Source organism: Paroedura picta, chromosome 4, assembly GCF_049243985.1.
Source record: "Paroedura picta isolate Pp20150507F chromosome 4, Ppicta_v3.0, whole genome shotgun sequence".
Classification (NCBI taxonomy): domain Eukaryota; kingdom Metazoa; phylum Chordata; class Lepidosauria; order Squamata; family Gekkonidae; genus Paroedura; species Paroedura picta.
Window position 1 is genome coordinate 117,236,127 of NC_135372.1, and position 24,321 is coordinate 117,260,447.

The 24,321-nt window shown below is 44.2% G+C and overlaps 1 protein-coding gene across 5 annotated transcripts in view; it reads right to left on the minus strand.

Moving 5' to 3' along the window:
• The window catches only part of DLGAP4 (DLG associated protein 4), a 360,647-nt gene that overhangs the window by 57,928 nt on the left and 278,398 nt on the right, over positions 1-24,321 (minus strand). For 4 of the 5 annotated variants that reach the window (XM_077335345.1, XM_077335344.1, XM_077335346.1 and 1 more), the window contains 3 exons: positions 23,543-23,657; positions 16,898-16,948; positions 15,489-15,732 (listed from right to left, as the gene is read on the minus strand). In XM_077335345.1, the coding sequence (XP_077191460.1) occupies positions 15,489-15,732; positions 16,898-16,948; positions 23,543-23,657 (410 nt within the window). The remainder of the gene's footprint in view (positions 1-15,488; positions 15,733-16,897; positions 16,949-23,542; positions 23,658-24,321) is intronic. The other variant, XM_077335347.1, reaches the window with a different exon arrangement.

Consider the following 24,321-nt stretch of genomic DNA (forward strand, 5'->3'; position numbering starts at 1 on the left):
GTGGCTTATTTATTTATTAAACTTTTATACCGCTGTTCCCTTAGGCTCACGGCGGTTTACAAGATAAAAATTGCAATAAAACCCACAGTTAAAACCATTAAAACCAATCCAACCTATCAACATTATCAACGTTAGGCAACAGGCGAGCACTAACTAACCCCACTAACCCCCCCCCCTGGTGGAGGAGCTCCCTTTTGCAGGCCCTGCGGAATTTTGGGATTTTGGACAGGGCCCTGATCTCTTCAGGGAACTCATTCCACCAGGTGGGGGCCAGTACAGAAAAAGTTCTGGCCCTCGTTGAAGACCAACATGCTTCTTTGGGGCCCGGGATCACTAGCCAGTTGGCATTGGCCGAGCGTAAGGCTTTTTGGGTGATTTAGGTGGAAAGACGGTCTCTTAGGTACACTGGATGTGTTTCAACAACAGCATATAGTACAATAAGCATCTTTTTCATACAACCCATGGAGTTGTATGAACTACAAGTTGAATGAACTACACAGAGAAAGATGGTCATTTAAAATGGTATTTTCCTCCTGCTGTTACCAAAAATGATACAGGCATTGTGGCTTGGCAGGTCATCTTGTTCCTTGAGCGAGGTCAAGCAGGAAGCATATGTGTTCTTTGAACAGCTTGTTATTCAAAATGGCCAGTTAGCCTTGTGATTTATTTATGCTCCACTGATTGTACTGTGCTCTGTTATATATAAAGTCTGGCTTTTAAAGGATGGAAATGGGAACACAGTAGAAAGAGTGCCCAGATTTTGTCTCCAAAAGCAAGCACTCGTGGTTTGGACTCTCTTTAGTCTTCATCAGTAGGATAAAGTCACATACATCAATGTGATCTAGTGTTAAAAATTAAATAGTAAGATAAGAGACCCTGGGAGGGATCCAGCAATCCTTTTATCAATTTAGACTAGAGTGCATCAGTTTGAAGGAACTGCTCCGAACTGGAATGTTCAGGCTCTGTTGTGCTTGCTAAGAAAAATGCAAACTATCTTCTTGTTTACTGCCTAATACAAGCAACTTCCAGGGGTTGTCACCTGTTAAAGTGGGAGGGACATGTCCTATGAAGGGGAATGACTAGGGATCCAACAATGTTGTGTTTTTGATTAGTTTTGCTCTGACCTGGATAGCCCAGGCCAGCCTGCTCTCATCAGATTTCAGAAACTAAGCAGGGTCAGTCTTGGCTAATACTTGGATGGGAAACCACCAAAGAAGTCCAGGGTTGCTACGCAGAGGCAGGCAAAGGCAAAACTGAATGCCTCTTGCCTTGAAAACTCTGCGGGATTGCTGTAAATTGAATGTGACTTGATGGCAAAAAAAATTAATACATTTGGTTATATAAACACTTAGAATAGTTATTTTCTGCTTTCGCAGATGGTTATAACTATTCTGAGTTATAATAATTAATAGGGAGTGGGCAGCTTGCACCTTGTGAGCCACATACCACCTGCCTGGCCCCTTTTTATAGTCTTCAGCATAGCTTTAAAATGTACATGTAGTCTGGCCCACGTACACATTTTCTTCCCTGCCAATTTACAATTTCGTTTAGATATATATTATTTTAATTACCGCATTATGTGGTTGAATGCTAGAAACAGTGTCTGTGATTTCACAGCAGTGCGAAATTTTCACACCTCTGAAAGATAAGGCATACAGGTTCTGGATTGGGAGTAGCCTCCTGACCATCTACAGTGAATGATGGTACTGGAGAAGTATATGAAGACATACCATGGAGCAATGGTGAGATTATGACCACTGGGACATTTCTTGGTTGGCTGATGGCCTGTTTCCACAACATGGAAACAACAAAGACAATGCCCCAGCCAAACTGTGCAGAATGCCCTGGCTTAGCAAAAGCACTGTCCTGGCTTGGCCATGCACAGTGTTGAACTGCCTGGGCAGACAGGCTGTCTCTTCATCATCCCATTCTCTCCCTTGCTGGTAGTGATGAACGGGAACTTTTTAAGGGCTGTATTTTCCTCCCAGTTTACTCCTGCTGGTATGAAGCTATGGAGGATATAATACTGCCATAAATACAGATGGTGCACAACGTGAAAAGCAATTCCAGAGAGGAGTCCCGGAAGTCTATGGTATCCAAAATGACAGTCTTAGGGGCACCATAAAGACAGACAAACCTTTTGAGCCACAGCCCACTTTATCAAATATATGAAGTGTATCTTAGAGGGATGGGGGGGGGGGAGGAGGTACAAATGGGCAGGGTGGTAGGATAAAAAAAATTACTACAAAATAAGGCCAGAAAAACAACTGAGAGGTAGGTATATGTATAACCCTAGTAAGCCAGTGAGGCATAGTTATTAAACTGTTCACTGAAGGGGAGACCCAGGTACCATCCCCATGCATCATGAAAAGCACTGAGTAACCTTGGGTCAGTCACTCTCTCAGTTGTTGTTGTGAAAATAAAACACAAACACACATATGCAGATCCTTTTCCTCCCCACTTCCTCCTCCCCTCTCACTTCCCCAGTCTCCACCTTCACTGGCTACCTCCCTCGTGGCTGGTGCCCTGGCCTCTGCCTGCACCAGCCACCTGCCTCACTTGTGGACAGTACTCCAGCCTCTGCCTCCACCAGCCGCCTCCCTCCTTTCTTCACGGTTAGGGCCCCAGCCTCTACTTCCACCGGCTACCTCCCTTCCTCCTTTCCTCCTTCTTCTGGTGTGCTCCCTGAGGCGGGACTATGGATGTCATGTCCATACCCAATTCCATCCCAGAAGATTCATCAGAAGATGTGTTCCACATCAAAAAGCCTGCAAAATACAGGATTGTCAGCTCTGAGTTGGAAAATATCTGGAGATTTTTTTGGGAGGGGGGTGGAACCTGAGGAGGGCAGGATTTAGGGGGGAGAGGGACTTCAAAAAGGTACACTGCTATGAAGTCCAACTTCCAAAGTGGCCATTTTCTCCAGAGGAATTAATCTCTGTTGCCTGAAAGTCCATTGTAACAGCATGAGATGTCCTGCCACCATCTGGAGGCTGACAACCCTAACTTATAATGATACAATTTATTATACTTATTTATTTCACAATACATTCAATGAATTTAGATAGTGTAGGCAACATGCAATTTCACAGAACTCTCTAGGCAGAGTTTTAATAATTGGAGCTTCTATCTGATGAAGAGCCCTGCGAAGCTTCAAAATACACATACCGACATCAACGGGTATAATTAAATGTAATATTTATCCCATTTTATGCTAGGACCTTTGGGATCCATGCAAAGAGCACTATCTACAGAATCCACAGTGTTTTAGAAAATATACATGGACCCATGTATACAAATATACATGTCTGCCTTAACATATATGGATGGAACAAGATCCTCCTATATCCTACTGATCCAAATAATTCCCTCCCTTAGCTGAAAAGAAACCTTTTCTAATAGTATATCTTGTCAAAAAAACCAACAACTTTATAATTTAAAATGGACAAAAAACATTCAAATGGAAATCTGGATCATACAGTTCATTTCTAAGTCCTGCTATATTCTGAGACAGAACTAGGCTAATAACAGAAGAACTAGGCCTGACAGCTTCCCTTCCAAACATCACCAATGTATCCAGACCTCCTAGCCCCCGCAGAACAGCATGACATAACTGGCATTTGGAGAAGTTGGGCAAGAATGAGAAATGACACAAAGGAGACTTTATGGGACCAGTGAACTAAGAGGATATTGAAAGTTCATGGGACAAGTGGGGTGGGGAGAATCCTGCTTAGGAAACGGGAAAGATGACATTTTAGGGCTGAAGTAGAGCAAAATTGAACCTAGCATTAGCTACAGAATAATATCTGCTACAATTGTGTGCAGAGGGACTTCTGCTTTGTAGAGGGGTTTGCCATGCTGGGGTTGGGTAGGGATGTGTTTTGCCTGTTTTTGTTTTAAAAATATGAGGCCCTGAACGTTCCAGTGCTGGAGAGCAGAAGCCATAAGCCTAAAACCAAACCAACAGGAAAAAGATGATCTGACAACAGACTACTTTAGGAATTAATAGACTTTCCTGGTGGTTTTTACCCCCCCCCCCCCCCCCCCGATTTACAAGGATAGCACCTTTTTCATTAACAGCAAGCAGAGTACAGCTGCTGATAAATTCAATACATGCTTTTCTTGAGGATCTCAAAATGATATGTGTGTGTGAAAGAGAGAGGGAGTAAAATACACAGACAACAATCAATATGTGCTTGGGATTCATGCAACCTCAGTATATATACCTACTGAACTGCAATAGATATGCTGTTTGGGTAAAAACACGGCATATTTTTCAAGCCACCAGTTTAAGTACAAGGTATTGTTGTATTCAGCTATTCAGTCAACTCTTGGAGATCCCAGGGCACAGCTGCCGCCACGATCCCTGATCCCGCACCGCCTCCAAGGTTAAGTGGACAGAGGGTTGCAATTGGAGACAAAACATCAGACCGTCGTCAACTTACTTGTGGAGTCCCACAAGGAGCGGTCCTCTCTCCTATCCTATTCAATATCTTTATGCGCCCTCTCGCACAACTGGTACGGAGGTTTGGGCTGGGTTGTCATCAATATGCCGATGACACCCAGCTCTTCCTCCTGATGGATGGCCGCCCTGACTCCCCCCCAGAAGCATTAGCCAGCTGCCTGGAAGCAGTGACGAGATGGCTGAAGCAGAGTCGTCTGAAGCTCAATCCTTCAAAGACGGAGGTCCTGTGGCTGGGTAGGAAGGGCCCATGCGAGGAAGCGTGCCTGCCTGCCCTGGATGGAGTACAGCTCTCTACGGCTCACTCCGCCAGGAACCTAGGCGTGATTCTGGATACTTCCCTTACAATGGAAGCCCAGATCACAAAGGTAGCGCGGCTGGCATTTTACCATCTCCGCCAAGCCAAACTACTAGCGCCCTACCTGGCCCCGGAACACCTAGCCACAGTGATCCATGCGACGGTCACCTCTAGACTGGACTTCTGTAACTCGCTCTACGCAGGCCTGCCCTTAGCCTTGACCCGGAAACTACAGCTGGTCCAAAACGCAGCGGCCAGGATCCTCACAGCAACACCGTGGAGGTCCCACATCCGGCCCATTCTCCACCAACTGCAGTGGTTGCCAGTTGAATTCCGGATCAGACTAAAGGTTCTGGTAATTACCTTCAAGGCCATTCACGGTCAGGGCCCAGTGTACCTGAGGGACCGCCTCCCTGCCTATGCCCCTAAAAGAGCTCTGCGCTCCACCGCCACCAACCGGCTAATGGTCCCTGGCCCTAAAGAAGTCCGCCTGGTCTCGACCAGGGCCAGAGCATTCTCTGTACTGGCCCCCACCTGGTGGAATGAGCTCCCGGAGGAGATCAGGGCCCTGACGGAGCTTAAACAGTTCCGCAGGGCCTGCAAAAAGGAGCTCCTCCGCCAGGCATTTGGTTGAGACCAGGCACCACCAACAGCGAATGAAGGGCCCCCGCTCCCCCCCTCCCCCCATTTCCCCCCTTCCTCCCAGAACTCCACCAGAGCGCTCTGGACCTGTTGTGGTATTGCACCGTTCCATCGTTATATTATTTTATTATACTGTTATACTGTTACATTATTCTGTTATATGGTTACAACCACTGTTATTATTTACTGTATGTTTTAACGAAGACTGTTTCATGTATCGTTGATTAGTTTTAATGTAAACCGCCCTGAGCCTTCGGGGAGGGCGGTATATAAATCTAAATAAATAAATAAATAAATAAATAAATAAGTACCAGTCAAATACAACATATCGGAACTTGATTCTATGCAATAGTTGAGTAAGGACATGAGATTTCTTGTACAGTATAACAATTGACTGAAAAAGTGAGAACAATGCACATCAGCTCAATCAGTCAAGGGATGCAAGGTTTTGTTTTTTGCTTGACGTTCCCGCACTAACCGTTACTAGCCCTCTTCCGTGTTTGTGTGTTTGTATGTGTTTCTATATTTAATTGTTGTATTTGCATTTTAAACACTGTTTTGATGTTTGAAATATTTTAATGCCCAAATGTTTTAAATGTTTGAATGTTTGCAGTTTTGGGGAATCCTCAGCCGGATGGAAAGATGACACAGAAATGTTTTAGATATATAAAATATACAGCATAGGGACAACTAATTATGTAGGCTGACTATGTAATAAAACAGAGCTGAGGTATTTCTCTCTTTAAACAAATGATTACATGGGGGTCTCTCCCTTTTTTGGGGGGTCTCTCCCTTTTGGACACCTTTGTACCCTATCAGAAGCACAGGAGATGTGGCCTAAAATAGGATCCATGCAGTGTATGGAGGCACCATGGACAATCCTATCCATTGTGTTTAGGTCAGCAGACATTAGGTTCAGTGTGGAGCATATGAGCCTGAGTAGAAATGTGAAACACTGAGCAATGCAGCTTCCCCATTGTATGCACATATGCCCCAAAAGCTCTGAAGAAGGCACAGACCAACTTGTGTCATTTTACAAGGCACTACAAAGAGCACATCCGCACCCATGGAACTTCTGCTTTCCTCGGATTAGTCTTCAAGATATAGATACTCCACCATCCCTTTTGAGGCACTGGATGGCTAACCTATGCATTGATTGTCAGGCCAGAGCCCAGCAACTCCAGTCTACAATAGTAGAGAAAATAACACTGTTGTCATAGGTGCCAGGTAGCTCCTGTGCTTAGACAACAGCAGTTGGAAAACTCTGTTTGGCACCATTAGGGTTAAATAACTGTGTAACATAAGGTAACCAGATGGCCAGAAGGCTGTGCAGGGTAGAGATGGATCAGAAAGCACATGAGATAGTTTCACTGTAAAATACAGACACAAGCCAAAAGGACTGCTAAGACAACTGATGTTGCATGCCAGAAAGACAATATGGCAGGAGTGTCACTATTAAAGGCCCATAGAGCCCTTGTAGTTTTGGAAATCATTCTAAAATCCCACATCCTGCAAAACTCTAGCAGAAAAACACGAAAAAGGTTACTGCTTTTTGTGACTGCATAATCTTTAAAAAAACAAATCTTTACATCCCGAGGGATAGTGGAGATACATATATTGAACACGAGCTAAAGCATGTGGCTACATTTCCTGTTCTACATTGTGTATTGTTCATCACTTTCTCCCCGTTCATCACTGACCCCACTATTTAAGTATGCCCCCAAATGCTTTAAAGTCCTGATCTTTTTCAACATTATTGTTTTTTAAACTGATTTTAACATGCTGTAAATGGCTCTGAATCTGGCCACAGAGAGGGGTGGTATATACATTTGAGAATAAACAAAAATAAATTACAATTCAGTCAGAGATATGAAAGTACAGCTGTTTTGTCCAAGTCACCCGGTAAATCCATGGTTTCCCTTCATACCATGCCCCCATTTGTGTATTATATTTCTGATGAACACCATGAATCTGCATGTGGTATGTGTGATCATCTGAGATTTGTGGACATAGGCATTATTTAATGGGTGTGAAAGTGCTGTAACAAAGCAGCAAATGAACACGCTCTATTATTGTGGCTACCAAATCAGCCACAATGGAGAAAGGGTGGTTCTCTCAAACACTGCCTGCACATGTGTATGTGCTGTTAAGGGTTGACGTTTTCCATTGTGGGCTATCATTGAGTGTGAACTGACCCTAGTCATAACTATACATTCTGCTATCAGTATACTTTAAAAAAGGATCCAGTATATGCTACCCAGTACTTCCCTGTGATTGAATCTGGCTGGAGGACTGGACGGGCAAGATAGTGAGAGAAATAAAGAGCATATTTATGAAAAACTGCCAAATTGCACTCTGGCTAGAATCTTACTAGCAAAGCACAGCTCTGCCAGCTTTACTGATCAAGATGTAAGGATCCTGTCTGGTCACATTTCATAACAATGCTGTAATCTGGGGAAATAAAGAACATGTTTGCCCACCCAGAGATTATGGATGAAATATACATCACACAGGAATACTGCTGTGATATAAGTAAGTAGCTTCTCTTTGCAAACCTCAATATACCCTGTGCAATATTTCTCTTCCTCTCTTTCTTCCACATAGATCCAGGGAGAAAATTAAACGAAAAGATTGCATAGCTTATGGGTGTTTGCGTAAAAACTGCATAATCTCTGGCCTGTTTTCAGAGAAAGTTATTTCTGGAAGATGGAATCTAGGTCAAAAAGAAGAAGAAAATCTTGAAGCGGGAAAATAATTACTGCTGCCATGAAAGGCACCGCGGGGTCATTTCTGGCTGATGCAACTAGTAACGGGCCTCTTTGTGGGACTTCAACTTCTCACAGATGGCTGCCGAGGTTGTTCTTTGCCTGTATTTTCACACATCTGGGCTGCTGCTCAATATGGACCCTCAGATGCTTTATTGGTGGCATACAGACTTGTGTCCAGATACACAGAATGCTCACAAGGACTGAGCAGCCATCTTTTGCTCCGCATCCCGCTGGAGTTTCCCAAAATCCCGCTTCCTCGCTGCCGCTGCCGTCTACCTCTTGCTGCTGCCTCTTGCCGCAGCCATGACCCAGCCGGAGCCCCCTGCCTGCCTGCATGCCTGCCTGCCTCCCTGCCCCCCAGCCAGTAGGATGGCCGGCAGCGGTGCTCTGCCCTGGCTGACCTTGTGACTGGCCTGCACAGGCGCGCCAGGCAGAGGCCGCCCTCTGCCCCCACCTGACCTGCGCCAACCGTGCAGGCGGGAAACCAACGGGCTCGCAGGAGACGTGCTTGGCAAGCGATGGTGAGCCCTGCTGGAGGGAGGGAGGGAAGGAGGGCCACCGCGTCCCGCCTTACCTCCCTTCAAATCTGGTCACCTTATGCTTAAGACACAGAATCACGGATCAGTGCTTAGAACAAATGGGATATTGTTGGAGTTCAAGATCTTTTGACACTCCTTTTTAACTTCATTAATGTGAGAGCTAGCTGTGATTGTTCAGAGTTGAGAGGGCACTCTGCATAAGCTCAGAGATGTTTCCTAACCCATTAAGTCACAGCCAACCTATGGTGACCTCCATAAGGTTTTGAAGGCAAGAGACATTCAGAGGTGGTTTGCCCTTGTCTTCCTCCCAGTAGCAACCCCTGGCTTCCTTGGTGGTCTCCCATCCAAATACTAGCCATGGCCAAATCTGTTTAGCAGCCTAGTTCTGACCAGCTCGGGCTAAGGTGGGTTATTCAGGCCACTTCCTGTGTTATAAAGGGAATAAACGACTTAGAATATCCAACTTTATCTATGCCTTCTAGACACGATGGGCTCCTGCCCTTCTGATGAAACCTCAGCAGAAAGCATAAAGTTGAGGAATATGTGATTACTCCTCAGGAGCTCCTGCATCTGTGCTTGTGATGGATGATGCATTAAAAAGCAACCACAGCAAATGCTCTTAAAATACACTTTTAAAAGATCACCTTGAATAATCAAAGAACAGGTCCCTGAACTTTGTCATTAATCTAGCCTCCATCTACTGAATCTCGCCCCTTCCTGAAATGGCACACTTGCTACAAAATTCCGATAATATCTTTCAAGTTTGAGAATGTACCAGTTCTTCATCATGCATCACTGGTCTAACACTATTGAAGGCCCTCTTCGAGGAGGTGACAGAAGTTCATAGGCCAAGATGCTCCTTCCCAAAGTGGACTGCCAGGAAGTCTCATAATAGTCACAGTCCACAATCCTTGCAGTTGTCACTCGAGAGGGCAAATTGTATGTCCTCATGGGGCTGGATTTGGCCCTGAGACTGCTGGTTGCAAATTCATAGCAGGAGTGTCCATTCAGCTAATCTGAGCTAAAAACATACCCTTCAACTACCTTGTCAGTATTTTTGGGGCATTCATTCCACCAGATTTATTTATTTATAGCTATTTTTTCAACTATTTGAAATGGCCGAGGCCCCCAAAATCCTCAAAATAGTTGGGATTTTTTGGACCGCCAGATAGGGCAGGCAACAACAACAATAACAATAATAGCTGCAGTTGAAGTGTTTTTAAAGAGTTCTCAGTCCCTTTAAATGTCTTTGGAGTAAACTCAGCTTACAAAAAGAATTTAGAGGGACTGCAAGCCTTTTAAATACCTTGGGAATTCACTTGTGCTGCTATTTGCAAAAAGCATCTACATTTTACAAAGACTCTGTTCCCTTTAAAGTTTAAATGCCTTTTTTCCTCCAGTGGAAATAATGGAGGATGGGGACACCTTCTTTGGGGATCCATAGAATTGGACCCATTGGTCTAATCTTTTAAAAAAATAATGCGGCGGTGGGGTGGGGGGGAGATAGAGAAGAGGCACCAGAAGTTATGCTGCAAATTTGGTGTGTCTAACTCAAAAAACAGGTCTTCCTTCACAGCACCAGATATGCCCAGATTGATTCTCCATTATAGCCTATGGGGACTGACTAGAATGGTTCCCTAGGCTATAATGGAGTGGAAAAGAACTGGCATTCTTGAATATTTACCAAATTCAAATATCATACCAGTATTGAGATTCAGGAATATTTGGAAATACTAATTTTTTTCAGGTTCAATATAGCCAAACCTGAAGGGTTTCTTTTGCACATCTCTAGTCCATAGTAGATTCTCTAAAGCAGGGGTAGTCAACCTGTAGTCCTCCAGATGTCAAGCAAAGCTGGCAGGGGCTCATGGGAATTGGAGTCCATGGACATCTGGAGGAGCACAGGTTGACTACCCCTGCTCTAAAGTACAGAAGTATTATACCTGTAAAGTAATGCTATTTATTAACTGATAATGAATGTTCTCCTAGTGCTCAGGGGGCTTTGGATTTGCATGTACCATGACAGTCCAAATCAGTCTACCCCAAGCACTGAGTCTAGAGGGCGGCAGGTCCACATTCAGCAATGGGGAAATATCCCCTTCTTCCAGATGCTGTTTGTTTCCCAGCATAATGTGGGTTCCAGCACATATTATCTCCTCCTCACAAAGGAGGTAACTAAACAAAATGATACCCCCCCCCCCCGCTGAAACACTGTCAGAAGCACCCTGGATTTCTTTATTGAAGCCAGAGATTCAAAGTGGCTATCAAAATTTTTTCAATCAATTACATGAGAGCTGTTGGGCTCATTATTAACCCCCTCCTTAGCCTTACAGTGATCAAGGCACAAAGGCTCTGTCTGTGGCGCGATCCAGGGAAGGTATTCATCTGTCTTCCTGGCTGTCAGACCTGAGCTAACTCACATATCGTGTGCAACCTAAATCTGAAGTTACAGAAAGAATTGGAACATTGTGTGGCTTATCAAATATTTGACGGTTGTTAAATTTTGCCTGCCCAACACAACACAGGCTTTAGTTTGCAGTGAGTAGGAGACTCTGTTTTCACAAGGAAGACGTGGGGGTGGGGGGGAAGAAATAAAGAATGGAATGCAAATGGCTGGAAAAGCCAGCAAGAAAGAAAGGTCAAATGAGAGTGCAGAACTGTAATATTTCAGCTTCTTACATGTTAATAATACAAATCCTACTATGCAAAAAATGTCTTAACAACTAGGCACTGTACAAAAAGTGAAATGGAACACAGAATGAAAAAGCCACTTGAACTAGATTGTACGTGCGGTTTAAAATGACTCTCCTCCACCCTCGGAATTGCATAAACAACTACCCACCAGCTTCCTTGGCATTCCTTTGTGAACATATCCTTATGCATTCACACAAAGCTCATTAAGCTGCTTGTTCTATGTCCTTTCCTCATATTTCCAGCACCCACAATCCCCTGGGCCTTACACACTGCCACAAACACTGTTTCTTCTTTTGACTTAAGCACTGTGGCTTTTGTTGTCATTGAGACTATTTTCACAAAGATGCTTTGCTGAGCCGTGGCTTCCTCACTGCAATGCTGTTTGGGGGATTATTCATGTGATGTCATTGTCTATTCATCCTGTTTCTGTAGTTGCCCCTGCTTTAGTGTGATCTTTCCCAGACCTGATTTGGTATGCTCTTTTTAGAGTGATGGCGGTCAAAGTGATCCTTTTGGACGGGTGTGGATAAGAAGACATCCGTTTTTGCAACTTCTGCTAACATCAGCACGATTTTTGTTGCTTCAGTCCCTATGGCTGCCATTTCTACCCCACCATGGAGGGCTGTAAAAAGATGGAAGCTGCTGGCTCACTATAACATTAAAACAGTCTATTGCAACAGTATACCAGTTCACAGGTTCCATTAAAAAAATCATTAGCCCATTTTGTTGCAGAGTGATATAGGGAAAGGTGGAGGTTGTATATTCTTCTTTACATATTTGTAATGAAAAGGGCAAGAGATGTAGTTTAAAACAAACAAATCTCAAGCTGGCAAATAGTACATTGTTGCAGCAGGTGGTTAGAATGTGATCTACTTAAAAGTCTGGAAGAAAAGCCCTGTGTGGGCAGGGGGGTGGGGTGAGAATGATAGGAAAGCTTCATTGCTTCTGTATTTTCAGCAGCCATGAGAGCTCCACAGAAAACTGGTGTCATGTGCACAGAGCCTATGTCTTCACCTGCTACTTGTCTCTTTGCAAACTTTATGGTACTTGAAAAGAGTGCAGCTGCTACCCTTCACATCCCAGTGTTCACCCAACCTTCATTGCTCCCTGTTGACAGGTCAAGCTGGAATTCTCTTCCAAAGGTGAAAATGGTCTAATGAAGCAGTGGAGCAGAACTCAATATATTCCAGAGCTACAAAGTTTTTAATAAAAGACAGACATCACTGTTAGGATAACTGAAACACCCCCACACCCAATAATGTCATTTTCGCCACTGTTGCATCTCCTTGGTAGGGAAATCTATACCTGTGGAAATGCTCTTGTTATGCAGCTCTTAAAGACCCAGGGTCTCTGCTTGGAAACAGACAGAAATCCAAGTTTGGGTGGGACAGGGGAATGCTTTTGGATCTAACTGTGCTTGGGAAGAAATTTGATTACAGTACAATATACAAGCATGCTGATGCTGTCCAATGTGTAGTAAACTGTCATAGCCTCTCTAGGTATGAGAGGGGATGTGGAGCTGATCTTGTTGGGCTGACGGAACCCTTTTCCTATTTTATCGAAGAGGAGAAAAAGTGTCCTTAACAGAAGTGAGCTAGTCTCACTGACAAACCTTTAAGAGCAACCAATCCCGTGCTGATTGCAGCCTGAACTGATTTCTTTGCAACACACATCATGATGATACACCTCACAGTTTTAACACAGTCATCTACATTCTTTTAGCCTCACACAACAGCAAGAGCCACAGTCCTTCTTGTGCACAAGGAAATATTTCAGGTCCAAGACAATGGACTGCTATGAATCTCACCAAAAAGGAAACCACAATTACAGAACAAGTCTTAGGGCATCTTCAAGATTACCCTCTACGTCTCTTTTTGCATGTAGTTTGCAAATGCATCACTTCACAAGGAATCATACTTTGCCACTCCATCTGAGTCACAAACAATAGTTTGCTTTCTTGTCTTTCCTGGGAAACTGGGCCAAACAAGAGCTGTGTGCACAGGAATGAATAAAACAGCCAGTTCAGAACAGGAGATTTACTATGAACAGTTTTTATATATATTTCCCCTCAACAGTTTTATGGATTCATTGGGATTCACACCCAAATAAGTGCACATGTGATTGCAAACTAAGGAGCAGGCTCCCTGGGATAAAACTGAATGCAATCTCATGATTTCATATTAAAATGCATAAAATATATGCATATAATCGTATTGCTTGACATCAACCTTAAATGCACTTACTTGGAAATAAGCTCCACTGAAATAAGTGGAAGTGATTTCCAAGAAGCGGTAACTTTGATAAAGCTTTAGGGCTTCTGCTATGTATATTTATAAGGACACAAGTTACTCGATGAGCCTCCCAGTCTTTCAATCACACTTAATCCAGCGAGGCCTTAAAATTCCGTCATTTGGGAAGGAAGTGCTGGAGGTGGCATTTTCTTTGAGATATGTCACCCCTGTTTCAGCCTTGCCTTCAGGTCGAGTTCATGGTTATCCCTTCACAACATAATCTCTTTTGGCCCATCTAGGAGGGAAAATTAAATCCAGCCCCACTAAGGGCCTACAGTTCCAATGAAGCCAGTTGAAACACACTCCTGATGGTATTGGAGCCTAATTCTAAATGTCTAGAGTCTAAAACAGAAAATCTCCATCAGAGTATCTAACAGCCCAATTTATACGTATGTACACATCTTCTTCCGCAGATCAATGTATTGTTTCAAGATAGCTTGCAATGTGGTACAAAAGGAAGTGAATGGAACCGCTCCTCCTTCATATAAAGAAAAGATGCTTACCCTTTCCTGCCTTGTACATGAATCTAGCCCTCAACTGTTTTTTCAGTTAGGGCAGATGTCCCTAATGTTGTTGAGTGTGTTTAAGGTTTTGAGAATAGGCGATGGCTGCCATAATTAAATGACTGTCCTGGGAGTGACTACTAGCTCCGCCCTCTGCTGAGTAGGCCTTTGTCCTATAAAAGGCTCTTGCTTGCCAGAGGTGTGCTCGGCAGGCCGCAGGGAAGGCCTGCCCACCCTCCTGCCGGCAAGCACGTGGGCTTGGCGGGCTGCGGGGAAATCCTGCCCACCCCCCCCCCCCGGCAAGCACGCGTCCTCCACCGGGGGGAGGACGGGCACCTCTGCAAGATGGTGGATGTGGTTGGTGGGCACCAGGGAAGGCATCCCTGGCCCCTTTCCGTCCGGGAAGAGTGCTGCCTACCCAGGTGTGTGGCCTCCTAACTGGAGGGCCCAAATGGAGGGTGGCATGGTCAGCTCCTGGAGGAGGGTGCTCCAGGGGCCGGCCCAATCCGGACACGCCCAGCAAAGCTGGGCGCATCCGGATTGGCCCGCTGCCTGTCATCTTGGAGGGCCGGACAGGCCCGGACAGCACCCCCTGTAAACTGTGCCAAGACTCCTTGTTACAATGGTATTAAGAAAGGTAAACATCCTACAGAACTGCAGCTATGCAGCCCAGCCTACTGTATGCCTCCTCATATGCTCCATTGTGCTGGAAGGAATTTCCTCCTGGAGAGCCAGTTTGGTGTAGTGATTAGGAGTGTGGACTTCTAATCTGGTAAGCCGGGTTTGATTCTGCGCTCTCCCACATGCAGTCAGCTTGGTGACCTTGTGCTCACCACAGCACTGAGAAAACTGTAATATCAGGGCTCTCTCAGCTTCACCTACCCTCAAAGGGTGTCTGTTGTGGAGAGAGGAAGGGGAAGACAAATGTAAGCTGCTTTAAGACTCCTTCGGTTAGAGAAAAGCGGCATTTAAAAAACAACTTTTCTTCTTCTTCTACTCCCAAATAGCTGCCTTAAAAATATCTAACTATGGCTAGAATGTGTTTAGTGATTTTCATTCCCAGTTGGCTAGTGAACCACTGGCAGTACCAGCTCTCAATGCGTAGGAAAAACATGCTAGTGGGTACAGTGAAAGTGGAAAACATTTAATCAAAACACGAGTAACCAAAACCCAGCTCAGAATTCAACTGGTATTTCACTTGAACAACATTAACCAGCCATAATTATCTTCTCAAAGCTGAAGCCCACAGATGCACACAAATCGAAAAATAGAGAGTAAACTGTTTGCTTACTGTTGCTGGGAAGCGTCCGACTCCCGCTGATGCTGTTGGCGGGGGGTGGAGAGATGGACCGGACAGAGACGGTGTCCTCTTCCTGGGAGCAACCTGCCTGAATGGCTCGGAGGTAGCTGTGGCTCCGTGAGCGAAAGTAACTGGGAAGAGGCAGATCCAACACCTCCACAGCTGCCGACTCCGCTTCGCTGTAGGTGGATTCACACAGGCCCTCGTACTGGTCATTCAGCTCCACCTCTCTTGCCTGTGGAAACACCATTGGTTATCTTTTCTGTCAAAAGTTCTTTTGGCTCCACACGTCTTATGGGGCCTCTTTAATTTGAATGCACTAGTCATGTTTGCAAATATATTAATTTTGTAAGGGAGGGTATGAAACGCAAGGCTAATAGGTGATAAAAGATGCTTGCTTTTTTCCTTGCGATCTACTGTTTCCACAAACCAATGCTTTCCTCTGTGTAGGAGCACTGTGGGATCTAGTTCCTGGGTGCCATAAAGTGATTTGAGATCCTCAAAGAATGGGCACATGGAAATTCCATGAATGAGGAGGTGAAAGCGCCTAGATAAACTTGTGAAAAAAGAGCTTTGCAGAAAATTAATCACTCTGTGATGCTCAAACCAAGATTTTGGTTGTGTTTCCTGGTAAGACTCCCACATCTGATAATCTAAACCTGTAATTGTAGTTGCAACTAGGAAGAGTTTCTCCTATTATTTTTCACTAAAGCCACAAGATTTAACACAAAATACTTGAATAAGCAGAAAAGGTATCTTGGGTATTCATCTCCCCATCCTTAGCACCTGTCCTATATAGACTCTCTGGTGAGATCCTTTCTTCCTCTCGAAATAACTATGCAAATTTGGTGTCTGTCACCAAAAAACAAACAAGCCAACAAAAAACAAATGCAGCCGATACTAATTCCTTTGGAAGAGTCCTGTCATCAATTTTATCTATATCTATATCTATATCTATATCTATATCTATATCTATATCTATATCTATATCGATACTCAACTAAAAAAACCAGAGCAACTAGAGTCACTTGTTTAATTAACCCCCCTAACTTTATTTGCCTTCCCTCTAAGCTTCCAGACCTTTTACCAGAGCCTAAATATGGCATCTGGAGTCAAGAATCTCATTCCAATCTACTGACTTTTAGGCAGATTTGGCCTCATCAAAGAACAATCTCTGCCTGCTTTACCACAGTACTAAAAGGCAACAGAGAATCTCTCACAGCAATAAACCACCTTGAAATATCCATGGGGATGTTTTGTGTTTCTGCTCCTTCCAGTCATCTCACCCTTTGCTCAACAAGCTTAGGCATATAGCCATGATTCATCCTTAAAAGGCAGCTCACTTTAACTGCACAAGGACCTGAATACCCACATAAAGGGCAGCAGAAGATGGTTAGTACCTGCTCTCCTTGCGTAAATATCTGTGGAATAAAGGAGGACTGTCCAAATATCTGGAAGAAAGAGTTGGAGAAGATTAAAGCACAAGGAATGGGGGACTCACTGTTTCAGTACAGAAGCACTTCACAGGAGACCCCGACTAATAACAACCATACAACAGTTTCACCCTGCATGGAGCAGCAGAATAACCCACAGCTCCTAGGACAGTTGACAAAGCATGACAAGACAAAACTCTACAAGCCAGTCAATGAAGTCCTTGGACACATTTAACACTATGAGACAAATTTCAGCCTGAAACCAGGCAGTGAGACAATCTATCACAATTTACACCAAAAGCTTAAGTTCCAGTTGCCACTAATGATGCTGAGTGGTCCAAAATCTTATAGTGGAAATCATACCCAGGAACAGACAGAGAAAGGGAAGAAAGGCAGATGAGTCTGTATATGAGAGCCAGCTTGGTGTAGTGGTTAAGGGAGGCAGCTTCGAATCTGGCATGCTGGGTTTGATTCCCTGCTTTCCTGCATGCAGCCAGCTGTGTGACCTTGGACTCATCATAGCCCTGATAGTGCTGCTTTGACTGACCAGTCCTGTCAGGACTCTCTCAGCCTCACCTACCTCACAGGGTGTTTGTTGTGGGGAGAGGAAGGCAAGGCAATTGTAAGCCACTATCAGACCCCTTCGATTACTGAAAAGGGGTATAGAAACCAGCTCTTCCTCTTCTGATATGGGCCAATACTAACCTACTGTGTGATCATAATTGTCATGCTTAGAATGGGAAAGCATAGCAATACAATCCATATCCCATAGAGAAAGTAGCCCCTGCCAAACAATGGCTGAGATCAACTACTATGCAAAGGTAGACACAGTGCAGCTCCTCTACTGATTATCTTGTCAAACTATGCAAACAAATTATGAAGATTTACTCAAAGCAAACTGCACACCTGAGACCAGTGCAGGAAAAGATGCACCATGATCCTGTGGCTGTTAACAGCCATACACAGGATAAATGCATTCTTAAAGCAGATCAGGACTTCAGCTTGATTTATTTTGTCCCTGTAAAATGAAAGATGGCTTAACAGACTGACCATTGTAAAATCATCTATCCCCTTCCGTTCCCCAGGGCTATCCAAAGGGACATTCTCATTAGTCTACATATCTGACCAGAATCATGCTAGGAAAAGAGAATCTTGTGGCTCAGTTGTAAAGCCTCTGCTTTGAATGCAAAGTGTCTCAGGCTTTCAGTATCTCTGATTAAAAGGTTCAGGTAGCAGGAGTGAACACTGTGGCCTGAGACCCTGTAGAGCCACTGCCAGTCTGAGTAAATGATTCTGATAGACCAATGGTCTGACTCCACATGAGGCCGTTCGGTGAGCTTAAGAGCTTAAGTAGCTTTAGGAGAAACCTCTAGTGGTTTAAGATTTCAGTACTTTCAAGGCTGAATTCACGTCAGATGGCAGCTGCACTCGTTTGTCATATAAATCAAGAATTAGATTCTCCAAAACTGCTGATTTGTCTTTCCCCAACCATTTCACCCAGACAGGGAAAAGTTAGAGACAGACCCTTCAACATTACAGAAATTCATCTCTGCTTCCAGAAGAACACTGCACTGAGCAGTGTTATAGTACCAGATTGACTTCTTCCTCATCTGTTATTATGTCTTCCATAGTGGCCAATGCGGGAAAGGGGAAGCTTTCAATAATACAAGTAATTATATTTCTCAGTTGGACATTTCTCATCCCCAGGTTCCAGATCCTTTGCTTGGGAACACCTGGGAAATGAGCATGGCTGCTCCCATCATCTTGTTTATGCCTCAGTCTAGGCCCTTTCATAACGTATTCTTACAAGTGTTAAAAAATCACTTTGTTTTGTTAGTTTTAAGCCTGATGCATGTTGGTTTGATATGTGGGTCCTTGAATTGTTTCATCAGGTCTCCTTCTTTCTCCACACCACACTAATCTCATATGGAACATGAAGGTGTTCTTAGTGCACTGGTAGATTAACTAATACATCATGGTCAATGCAAGATCTTTTGTACATTTTTGTGTTTTCTTAATGTACCACCATTAAACATGCCACTATTTCCATGTTCTTTTCAGTGAAAGAAGTGCATCATTAGCTCACAAATGGTGTGAATCTGTTTCAAATGCCTGCAATAGAGGTAAAATTATCCACAAATGAAAGCTGTTATGTGCATGTGGTATAATGAAAAAACAATCATTCAAAGTATCCAAATGATCTTTGCCAATTAAAAAAAAACACAGGCAGTACATAAGAGATAGTGTTGAAAACGATAAAGGCTAATTTGGGTATTTAAAACAGGTATTTATCATCTACTGTATATACAAACGAACTTTCATTTGTGGGTGATTTGGATGTACATGCCTCTTTGGTAATGCATGTCCTTTTTTTGTAGTTGTCCTATACGAGGGGTAGTCAAACTGCGGCCCTCCAGATGTCCATGGACTACAATTCCCAGGAGCCCCTGCCAGCATTCGCTGGCAGGGGCTCCTGGGAATTGTAGTCCATGGACATCTGCATGGCCGAAGTTTGACTACCCCTGTACTATACCATTGTGGGACTAAGCATTAGTAGAATATCTAGTACTTTTTTGGTAAGAGGTCCGAAAGAATAAAATATCACAGTTCTGCTCACAGATAGCATTCAATTAGGAAATTTTCAAGAAGATCCCTGCCAAAATTTGAGATCATTACTCATGAATGGGCTGACTCAATACAAGATTGCATCAGTATCACTGAGAATCGCTATTATAGTTCACGATGCTCTCTGTTTGACAGCACTGATGACTGAACAAAACCCATCCTTATTACAAATGTGAATGAAATGCCTGGAATCAAGCAGCATATCCAGTTCAGTAATCTGAAGGAGAAGGCTTATTTCTTGGGTCTGTTCCAAAACTTAGCAAAGCGCTCAAAATGAATACTGATGGGGAGATGCTTCTGAGACTCTGGCCTTTAGGACCAAGCTGATGCGAAGAATGTCCATTGCCGGACACCTAGAAGGATTATAAATGACTTCCTCTTAAAGGACTGGCTAAAAGAATTCATCTATATGTGAAATGAGTTTAATTGTCTTGATTTGGAACATCCAGAATATTGATGATTATTACTCCTCACTGGAGAAATGAAATATAGCCTCTTTTCTGAGGATCTCAAAAGAGTGTCACAAAGTACATTTACAGAGATAACAGGCCAACATATAGACAAGTGGAAGATGGGCAAACATCACAAATTCAAAGACTGCACTAAATTTGAGTGTTATATTGTGGTCTTGCCACGTTCCCTGTCGCCTATTATGTCCCTAGCACTACCCACTACTCTTTGCTGCCTCTTCCCAGGATGCACTGCAATTCAAGATGACTTTCCTCAGCTTTTGGAAGCCTTTTAATCAAATGAGAGAGCCACCTACTAACACTGTGTGGTCCAAAACAGTGGTCCCCAACCCCCGGTCCGGGGACCGGTACTGGGCCGTGGATCTGTCGGTACCGGGCCGCAGCTCCTCCTCATCCTCCTCCCCAGCTGCTGCCTCGGGGGCTGCCCTGCCACTCTGCCACTGGCTCACCTTTGGTGCTCTCCGGCAGCCGCCATGGCTGGGGCTCCCCCTCGGCCTGGCACTGTGCAGCTGCTGCTAGCAGTGCCCCCCAGCGGGTGGCGGGAAGTCAGGGGCGCCGGTAGGAAAGTAAGTGGAGCAGGGGCTCAGGCGGTGGTGGCGACATCCCTCAGCAAAAGACTACCCCCCTGGGTCTCAGTAAAATTGTCAAGCGTTGACCGGTCCCCGGTGATAAAAAGGTTGGGGACCACTGGTCCAAAACACTTCAGAAAGGTTTTTCATGAGTAACTTCCTGCATATATTTGGGTTTTCACAACACCAGTCACTGTTCCAAAATCCTACCAATGTTGTTGATGGTATCCAATAGTCCAGACTATTGGTAGGCCAGACTATTGGTAGTAGGACAACAACCGATTCCTCCCCCCCCCTTGCTGTTGAACAACTCACTCACTTAATGGTTTGAGGAAAGAGGCAGCAGTTGTAGGACGAATAAGGTTATTTATTTATTGGTTATGGTCTTGACTGGGCACATAGGCCATCTTTTACTAAAACTGGTAGGAGTATGAACCATAGAAATATGAAATGAATACTCAAGCAACCAAGTCAATTTTCTTTTAAAGGTACCAGATAAGTCCACGTTACGGGAAAAGTGAGATTGCAGTTAATATGGCCACACTGGTTTAGCTCCTACATCACTTGACTGCTGTGTGGACCATGGAGTGGTGACTTATGTTACAGCACCAAATAATGCTTTCAGCAGTCACATTCTCTGCTGCAAATTCTCAAGTGAGGAGAAACCAAGCAACAAAATACATTTGTGAGCTGGCCGTCTAAACTTTTGAAGAGAGGACCATGTAGAAAGTTCAGGGAAGTGCAGTTTGATGCCAAGGAATTCCATTCTAAACCCAACAGTTTCAGTTAAATCACCATATACATCACGATTCTTAAAGTGGATATATTAGTGGAGTGACATCGCATTTATTATTATTATTATTATTATTATTAGTAGTAGTAGTAGTAGTAGTAGTAGTAGTAGATTTATTTCCCACCTCTCCCAACAGGCTCAAGGTGGATCACAACAACTAACCCCATTAAAATTCCCATTAAAACATCAATCTACTAACATGACGGCTAAAAATCCCATCTCTCCTCCAATTATCAAAGAGGTAAAGAGGAAAGGATAGGGGAGTAGTGTACACTCCAACTCCTGGGGAGGTTTACAGCTGAGAGAGTTCCTAACTCTTAACAGCTAATATCCTTCAGAATACTTTGGAACTAGAAACAGGCTCCATTTTTTATTTGCCAATCTCAAATTTGCAGTGGGCATGTGGAAGACTCCCAGTTTCCATTCTGCATTTGAGCATAAGTGACCACTAGGGCCAGTGTAATGAACTGTGACTTTTTTGCTTTAGGAAGCAGTAATTGGAGAAAGGGGCATAATAGAATATGGGGGTCTTTTGAACATCCAACGGTTCAGTTCTTCCAGCAGAACAACATTGCTAGCTGCTGTCACAAAGTGCTTATCTATTTGCCCATTATTCTCTTTATGTAGATATTCGCACTTTTAAAAATTGTGGCCAAATGTTTACCGTGCAATTCAATCTCAGGTGAATGCAAACCCATCCTGATTTCTGTCTTTTCCTATGTATCTCTGGAACCTCGGCAATTTCATTATGCGGTGTGTTAATTTGCCTTCTCACTCCATCTATAAGTCTGAGCTGATTATGTTAATTCCATGATACTGTATCTCAGGAAGTGTGTGTGCACATGATAGCTCATACCTTGAATAAAAGTTTGTTGGTCACCAGACTCTAAATTTGTTCTAACATTACTATTTGCAGAAGAGGGAGTAGCATTTTCTGATATTTCCTCCTCCCACGCAGCTTCCCCTTTGCCTGCTATGCTGCTCCTGATGGTCCGCTGATCCCCCCCCTCCCAAAAATAACATTTCAGGGGCCTCATTGAGATGTAACAAGAAAGGAAACCAGTAAAGTCCCTCTCTGAGAGTTCTGCAGACAGACAAATGGAGACACCCAATGTGCAAATGAGAAATGAGTCAGATTTATCTAGAGCTTGTGATTGCTCCCTTAAATGTTATTTGTAGTAGGCAATAGAAGAACATAAGTTGGCCCTGATTTATTAAGTCTCTTTACCTTTCCCCACAAAATTCAAGCACTGCTGTAACTACCCTTCACCAAGACAGCTAAGAAAATGATGGAGACAACTAACAAAAAACAAACACAGAACCACACGTGAATAATCCTAAAATGGCCCGCAGTTCCCTTTGCTTCCCACACACGCCCAGGCAAGGAGATCCATGGGAGAGTAAATATAGGTGTCAGTCTGGAAGCATTTGGGGATTCTGAAGGAGAATATAGAACAACCCCGTAAAGCTGCTGACAAATGTGAAATATATGCAGCGGAAATGATCGTTTTTGCATTGGTAGTAATCTTGGGCAGGATGTTCATGCTTGGTGTGTCATGGCGACACTGCTTTAAGTGTCTTGTGTGAAAGTGATCTCCTTCAGTCTGATTCTGCATGGGCGGAAAAGGACGAGAGGGAACTCATATGGAAGTGGGGCTAATCCCCGCTTCCACAGGCCGGTGGGCTGGCCCCCTCCCAGGTCTGCCCTGGATCGGGCCCTCATTTGCCTCGCCTGAAGGGGACGTGGAAGAATTTGTGTTCCCTTTTTAAAAGTGAGAGCCAGCGGGGCTTGTCCAGTGGCAGGCCTGCGTAGGCAGGGAAAAGACAGGCCTCCCAGTCCCAGCTCCTCCCCACCCTGCATAGGCCCAGAGTGGGCAAAACATGCCTGTCAGCTGCGACTGAGTTTCCCAGGGGAACACATTTCAGCACCACAGCAGATCTGGCTCTGAAATGCATCCCCCATGGGGACATAGAAAGCTGTGGAGCATAAAGCTCTGCAGCACCAGTGTTGGCCCAGCACAGCCGCTGCCACGTGGAATCGGCCTAAGTGGTCTTTTCCTATGTTTGTGGAAACAGCCCTTCCTGCAGCCTCCCAGTGACCTCCCACTTGAAAGCAGCTCCTAGCTGCCTCACTGCCACTGCTCCTGGCTCTTACCTGGCTGATGGAACTGGACTCATTGAGGTTTTCTGTGATCTGGTTGTATTCTTCCTCCCAGCTTGGGAATTTTGGCGGCAAGAGGATCTCAACAGAGTCTAACCGGTCCAGACTTCTGTAGAATGAAAACAGGGTAACTGAAATGATGAACAGTTAACAAGATGAAAGTGGGAATCATGGATCTCAGGGGCAAAAGATCTTTGTCCCCATTTCATTTTCTGTGGAAACACAATGCTCGAAACATCCCTTTAACGTAGAGACAAATTGTTTGCTCAGAAGTAGTCCCTACTGAGTTTCCTGTAGTTTACTTCCAAGCAAGCATGAATAGAATTGCATACATGCCACCTGATGTTCTGTGTTTACTTGAAAGCTAAGTTTCGTTGGGCTCAAAAGTGCCCAGGATAAGAACTCGGAAATAAGTGCACAAGCTAGGGGGAAAGTTCCATTGAACCCAGTGGATCTTACTTCAAAGTAAACCTAATCAGGATTTGCATTTGTCAATGCTTCCATGGGCTAGAAACATGCATTTCAAAAATAAAAGTATTCAGGACTTTAGAAGGAAATTGATCTGCCTTGCTTGGCCAAAATGCAACCCACCACAAATGTGGGCCATTTGGGGCCTTCCCGTATTACTGTATTTAAGAAATAGGGGTCCCTCGGTATTGTGTCCCTTTTATAAGGAAGCAAGCAGACGTTCTTAAGGAGGCAACAAGCAGCATAGCTAACCCTTTCTGTCTCAAATGTACAGATAAGTCATTGTACCGAAGACCCTGAAAACC